Genomic DNA, 7,464 nt, shown 5'->3' with positions numbered 1-7,464 from the left:
TCCAATAAATAAGCCAAACCAATGTAAGTACAACATACAAAGAACTGTGTTTATTTTGTTTTGTTTTTCTCATTCGCCGAGGTGCAGTCGAAACAGGTGAGTTTTCAGTCTGCGATGGAAGATGTGAAGACTGTCTGCTGACCTGACATCAATGGGGAGGTCGTTCCACCATTTTGGAGCCAGGATAGCAAACAGGCGGTTTTATTTGAGAGGAATCTGGGTCCCACTCGCAGTGAAGGAGCAGCGAGCTGATTGGCCGATGCAGAGTGAAGTGAACTTGCTGGGGTGTATGGTTTGACCATGGCCTGGATGTAGGAAGGGGCTGATCCATTCACAGCATGGTAGGCCAGCACCAGAGTCTTGAAGCAGATTCGGGCAGCCACTGGTAGACAGTGAAGGGGAGTGGAGAAGCGGTGCATTGGGTAGGTTAAGTCAGGGTGCTGCATTCTGGATGAGCTGTAGAGGTCGGATGGCACATGTAGGCAGTCCAGCAAGGAGGGAGCTGCAGGAGTCAGTGAAATGACAAGAGCCTCGACAAGAATCTACTTTTACGATATCATACTTTTACATTATCGCACTTTTACATTAATGTACTTTTACATTATCGTACTTTTACATTAATGTACTTTTACATTATCGTACTTTTACATTAATATTGTACTTTTACATTAATGTACTTTTACATTATCGTACTTTTACATTATCGTACTTTTACATTAATGTACTTTTACATTATCGTACTTTTACATTAATATTGTACTTTTACATTAATGTACTTTTACATTATCGTACTTTTACACCATTGTACTTTTACATTATCTACTTTTACATTATCGTACTTTTATATTATTGTACTTTTACATTATTGTACTTTTACATTGTTATACTTTTACATTATTGTTCTTTTACATTATCGTACTTTTACATTAATGTACTTTTACACTATTGTACTTTTACATTATCTATTTTTATATTATCGTACTTTTATATTATTGTACTTTTACATTATCGTACTTTTACATTATCGTACTTTTACATTATTGTACTTTTATATTATTGTACTTTTACATTATCGTACTTTTACATTATTGTACTTTTACATTATTGTACTTTTACATAGTACTTTTACATTATTGTACTTTTACATAGTACTTTTACATTATTCTACTTTTACATTATCGTACTTTTACATTATCGTACTAGATCCTAGGGGACATATCCTCCGAGATCCGTGCCTCCATCTGGGTTTCAGATCTGGGAAAAGACAGAATCAATTGAGTCATCTGTCATCTGCGTAGCTGTGGTAGGAGAAATCATGAGAGTGAATGACAGAGCCAATTGAGTTGATGTACAGAGAAAAGAGGAGGGGACCCAGGACGGAGCCCTGAGGTACCCCGATGGTGAGTTGGCAAAGGTCCGACAGAGCCCCTCTCCATGTTACCCTGTGGGTAAGGTCCTTTAGGTAATATTCAAGCAGGAAGAGAGCAGATTCTGGTGGTTCACGGTGTCAAACGCACCAGAAAGGTCCAGAAGGATGACAACAGAGGAGAGGGAGGCTGCTTTAGCAGCGTGAAGTTCCTCAGTGACAGCGAGGAGGGCAGTCTCAGTTGAGTGGAGCCTTGAAACCAGATTGGTGTGGATCAGAAGGGTTGTTCTGGTGACGGTAAGACAAGAGTTGATTAAAGACCGTATGCTCAAGTGTTTTGGAAAGAAATGGAAGAAGAGAGACAGGTCAGTAGTTGTTCACTTCAGAAAGGTTGAGTGAGAGTTTCTTTAAGAGAGGGTTCACTCTTGCCTCTTTAAGAGTGTTAGGAAAGCAACCAGTTGTTAAGGAAGTGTTGATGAGATGGGTGAGAAAAGGATGAAGGTCAAGCGCAATAGACTGAAGAAGGTGAGAGGGGATAGGGTCCAGAGGGCAGGTGGTAGGATGGGTACTATGAAGCAAGATTGTTGGTTTAGCGAATGTTGAGCCTAAAGCTAGAACTTTAAATGTCACTCTGTTTTAAATGGCTCGCCATGGTAACTTATGCTACAAACCTAAGGTTATGTTACAGTTATGAGTTTCCGATTGAAATTGGCGACAAAAAGTTCCTTTCACAAATCAACTCCTTTTGAAATGGCATCATCATGCCATGAAATTAGAGTAGTGCAAACTTTTTGCATCACAGTGGGATTTTTTCAGTTGGTAATGCAAAAATAATGTATGCCGCAAATCTCATTGTTTTTCCTGTTTGCTTCAGGTAATATTAACACTTTACATTTCATACAGCATATCATTCATAGTTTTTCAGCTAATAGAACGCCGATAAGAAAATTGTCTATTGGTATTCATCACAGCTAATATTCAATCAATAAAGTGAACTTCACTTTGATTTGGACAAAAACTAAAGTGATTTCCACATATCCTTCATTACGAGACAGTGTCAGACCTAAATGCAGTTCTTGAGTACAAGGTATAAATCTGCTGCATCAAGTTTAAAGTGTAAGAGTTGTACACACACACACACACACACACACGCACACACACGCGCACACACACACACGCACGCACACACACACACACACACACACACACACACACACACACACACACACACACACACACACATTCAGACCCCTTCTCACTGCCTGAGGGGATTGCTAGAGGTGGATGGATTAGACATGTTCCTCTGCTGACAGAAATGCACCTTGTTCCTAATGGCAAACAAAAAACACTGACATGGATCCAAATAACTAATTGTATTCAAAACTTTTTTTTTTCATTGTTATATCAAGTGGTTGTAAGAGAGATAGAGGGAGAGGGAGCGAGAAGAGAGGGAGAGATGAAACTGTGTTTAACAGAAGAAGAACAATTCATACATTGAGCCGCAGTTTGTGTTTGGGAAAAAATTTCCTTGTATTTTATTATTAGCAAACTTTGATAATTTATAAGACGATAAGATGTGATGTAATTAGATGTGATGAGATGTGATGTAATTATCACATTTGTATATAGAGAGAGTGTTGTAATCCTGTAAGGTTGGAGGCAACAGTAGGAACAATCGCTGAGGCCTGGCACCGTATCATTATATCACAGCAGGGTTTACACAAAGAAGAAAACAAAGACTTTCTTACGCCTCAGTGCCATTGAGATATAAACACAAAGGTTTGCTAAGAATAGCTGCTGGGAATTCTCAAACGTTGTGTTACATCATCATAGTCTGACACAGCCTGGAGCTGTTTTGTCTGTGTGTTCTCATGTCAATGGCTCATGTGTGTGTCATTGCTGTGTTGTATTTCTTATTGAGGATTTCCTAATGGACTGAAATAAATAGATACAATTGTTTTTTATTTCTGAAATAAATAAATATATTTTAAATTGTTTTATTCCTGAATGTTCTGTGTAAATGAATTAAAAAATATCTTGGTGCTCTGAAACAAACAAATACATTTAAATGTTTTTATTGTTTAGTTTTTTTTGAGTGAAATATCAAAATAAATAGTTTATTTCTGAGTGTAATAAACAATAACATCTGTTCTTAAACAAACAGTCAAATACACTATTCTTCTTTTTTCTTTCTCTGAGTGTTCTAAAACTAAATTAATAAAGTTTATATTAGAGTTCTGAATAAATAAATCAATAAAGTTATATGTGTTCTCAAACAAATATATGTTAAAACAATACATGAGATTTCATTTGCCTTTGTTCTAAAATTAAAATGAAAAGTAAAACATATTTGTGTCCTGAAATAAACAGGTAAATGCATATTAGTCTTACACAAACGAATGAAAAGCCTCTGGATTTAACTCTTAGGTAGATTTAAAGTAGACTGAGAGCTCCCTTCAGCCAGTGTTCTGTTTCAACACACTGTTTGTGTTTGACAGCATATTTCCTGAGTGCCGTCAGCCTCTCGGCACTCTGTGTGTGGGTGTGCAGAAAACTCCTGGGCTACGCTCGGCCCTATAGGACTACCTGTAGGCTACTTTCAATTAGGAAAGAGGAAGTAGAGGAACAAAATACCGTTTCCATTTCCTCATGGCCGGTTATTCCCAGGTGCACCGGCTCAATAAATAGTAGACGGCTGAGGATGGTGGCAAGCAAAATCGAAGCAGATCCCCTCGTTAACAGTCAGACAGAAGAGAGAGAGACAGAGGATGGACATGAAGCAGGTATGTAAGACACAGACAGACAGAGAGACATACGGAGAGACGGAGAGACAGAAGCTGATACTGTTGCTCTCTGCTGCCCCATCACTTCAACTGTCTGTCTACCCCTCCACAGATTCTCATTTTTGGACTTCTTCTCGTACCTGTGTGGACGTGCAAGATGAACCGGTGCCTCCATGAGCACGAGCTGAGTGAGGCAGCAGAGAAGCAGTTGAGCCACTACCCGCAGCATCCGGAGCTTTTACAAGCGAAAGAATCTGGCTCACCTTACTCCTGCCCTGTGGAGATGTTCCCGCAGCAGCTGCCTCAGCACATCAACGCCAGATCCCTGTCCCCCTGGAGATACGTGTAAGTAACATCCTGTCACCATTAGCACAGTTATTAGGCCTATTTCAAACTGTTCAGATAGGCTACACCACAAAAGTGGAATCAGTGACTTTAAAGGGTTGGACCGCTTAATTGGGCCCCTAATGGAGTCTGACGGAATCGAGTATACTCTGTAGGAACTATGATCCTGACAACATAAAACATGGCCAAACTGGTTGATGCATGCTTGTCCCAGTGATTGATAGGTTGTGAGCTCAGAGGGGACTTTTGAATGGCATGCTTTGTCATTATGTGCTTTTGCTTCTTCCAGGTGTTAACTTCCTCTGAAACTTTAATTAAGCTCATATGTCATATAGTTTAGAATTGTCTTGGAAAAGTTGTGAGAGCAACTGGAATGGAAAATAATTGCATAGAGATCCTAAATAATCCTAAAGATCCTTTATAAAATAATATTCAAGCAAGATACATTTATTTTTATTTCATTATCTATATTTCTCTTTCTAACCAATTTTGTTATTCACTCTATTCTTTGGTAATTTCATATAGGCTATTGTCATGCATAATCATAATTGAGATTTGGCAACACATGCCAAATGCCATGCCAATAAAGCGTATAGAATCTAATTGAAATTGAGTGTTTGCATATGATAGGATGGTGCAGCCATAAAACTCAGGCATCACTCAGCATCATAACGTTTCAGTAAAACTATAAAGTGACTCTTAAAGGGAAAATAATATTTGCACAATATTTGCTCACCCCACGCCACCGCCCCGGCAGCTCCAGAAAGGCAAAATTCCCCTCTACATGACGGCAGCTTTGTTGACACATGGACGTGTGTCACATATGTGTCAACGTCATTCCAAGCAATTGTGTCACTGAGTGAAATGTGCAATCCCTAATCTAAAATGACTGCCTGTTTGTCAGTGATTGGAGAGTGTTTACTTACAGTCCTTCTGCGCTTTCTAAAGTCCCAGTAATGCTACAAAGTCCTCCTCCATAGCTCTTCCTTATCTTTAGGAGCTCACTTAATAAGGTTAGATTTTTAATGAGGAATAAAGGTGAGCAAACCTTCTTTGAATCTGTTTGGGTGCCCCATGACAAAACATGACTTGTGAGGCCCCTTTGTGCTTTGTGTATGTCTGTCCCTCGTAAATCCCTCTCAAGGGCAGTGCACAAAGCACACATTAAATTGAAGTTTTATTATTTCCCGAAAAACAGCCACTATGCTTGAGTGCTTACTGACTGTGTCACTTTGTAGTAATTTGATTAAACACAACTGTATTTATGAAAATGGTCCGACGCAGTGTGCCCGGGGCTTTTGGGCCCCTAGTTGGTGTGCAGTCCATGATTCAATGTGGACTCAGGTCAAGATAGGGAGAAGTACCCTCCAAATGACACCACTGTACTCAGAATATTTCCATTTGGATTTAATGTGCAGGTTTTATGTATGTTTGAACATACATAATTGGATATCACATATCTCAGTCACTCCTCACTGTCTTTAGATAAGCTGCTCACTGAGTCATGTTGTTCCTTTCCAGACTTGAAACGAAGGAGGATCACTTTCCTTCTACCTACGCCAAGGCTCAGTGCCTGTGTTCAGGATGTGTGCTGATCCAGAACAAGAGACCCCCAGTGGAGAGCCCCGACTACAACTCCATCCACATAATGCAGAGCAGGGTGTTTCTCAAGAAGGAGCCCTGTGGGGACGGAAAGAAATACCGTTTGAGGCCAGTTAATGTGAATGTAGCTGTGGGTTGTACCTGCGCCACAGTCAATTCCTCCTTCTAGAAGGGATCCATGCAGACCTGCTGTCACATTGTCACACTACAGTTCATGTTGTGTTTGTTTTAAAATACACCAAGGTGTGATAAGTGAGCAGACTGTTGTCTCAGAGGGAACAGGGTCCAGTCTGCTCTCTTATATACACGGACGACCCCCTGCGATCATTTATGAGGCTTCAAAAGTCAAAAGTCACATCCGCCTGTACCTATAGGCCTATTTATTGTCATAATGGATGACATAATTGATACATCTATAATGTGTTTTGTAGGTCTTTGTAGGCCATATGCTCTTTATTCTGACTTGTTTACAGTTCTGCCTAGTGCAGCCAATGTTAACATAATACACGAAATAATGTATTTATTTTCATATTGATGGCTTTGTCATCGGGAAAAATAGCTATTGTATAGTTTTGTAAATTAATTATTTAACTTCTAATAATATTTAAATAACTATCTATTTATTGGGTTTGTTTGACATGTGAAATGTTTGAGCTTTTGAAAGCTGGTGAATGCACATCGAGTGGATGTGGAAAACTTTGTATTTATTTATGTTGGATATCTTGTAGATTTTGTTCCAGTGGGACATACAAAGTCTGATAAAGACTGAAAGTTAAGCTTCTTTGAAGCAAAATAAAGAAAATAATTTGAAAGAACTAATTCTCCTGCTTCCTTATTGTATTCCTTTCAACATGTTTATTACAGTAAAGCTACCAAAGATGCAGAAGTATAGATAAAAAATACAACAATAAATTGACCTATTTTAAATTGTAATGGGTACTTACTTTATAACCCCAATATGTGAGTCACACTGTAAATACACAGTAGAGGCTACAATATATAATGTATTAATTATGAATCATCATCATCCAACATAACTGAGAAATAAACTCTGCACTAGCTCACTGAATAGAAGACTTTTTACCAAGAGTATATAATAAGTAAGTAATTCAAGGAGACTCTACAGGCAAAAACATCGCAGTCAATTTAGAGATTTTGGTCTATTTAGCTTCCTTACATGTCTTCATTCAGACTAGTGGGAAGAGTTTATTTGACTAACTTTGTCTGTAGATTTCTCCTAAATTCACCAAAAGTTAGCATTACATAATGCACAATTCGCATTTTTAGACATAACATTTCATAAAACTTGTAACACAAAAAATAATTGTCTTTATGCAAGTAATAAACTGGGGAAGTTTGATGGCGATA

At 38.6% G+C, this 7,464-nt stretch overlaps 1 protein-coding gene across 1 annotated transcript; it reads left to right on the top strand.

Moving 5' to 3' along the window:
• The first annotated feature begins 4,017 nt into the window (after window positions 1–4,017).
• il17c (interleukin 17c) lies at window positions 4,018–6,834 on the top strand. Its single transcript, XM_029432893.1, has 3 exons — window positions 4,018–4,149; window positions 4,262–4,494; window positions 6,016–6,834. Exons 1-3 carry the CDS (start codon window positions 4,135–4,137, stop codon window positions 6,263–6,265), a joined length of 498 nt encoding a protein of 165 aa, XP_029288753.1. The 5' UTR covers window positions 4,018–4,134; the 3' UTR covers window positions 6,266–6,834.
• Window positions 6,835–7,464: the final 630 nt, after the last annotated feature.

The sequence above is a fragment of the Cottoperca gobio genome, chromosome 6 (genome assembly GCF_900634415.1).
Source record: "Cottoperca gobio chromosome 6, fCotGob3.1, whole genome shotgun sequence".
Lineage (NCBI taxonomy): Eukaryota > Metazoa > Chordata > Actinopteri > Perciformes > Bovichtidae > Cottoperca > Cottoperca gobio.
The sequence above is the reverse complement of the archived record's forward strand: the minus strand, read 5'-3'. Positions and strand labels throughout refer to the sequence as shown.

Coding starts and splice junctions, on each gene's coding strand:
- il17c (XM_029432893.1), top strand. Junction 4,495..6,015: donor CTGTCCCCCTGGAGATACGT/GTAAGTAACATC, acceptor GTTCCTTTCCAG/ACTTGAAACGAAGGAGGATC.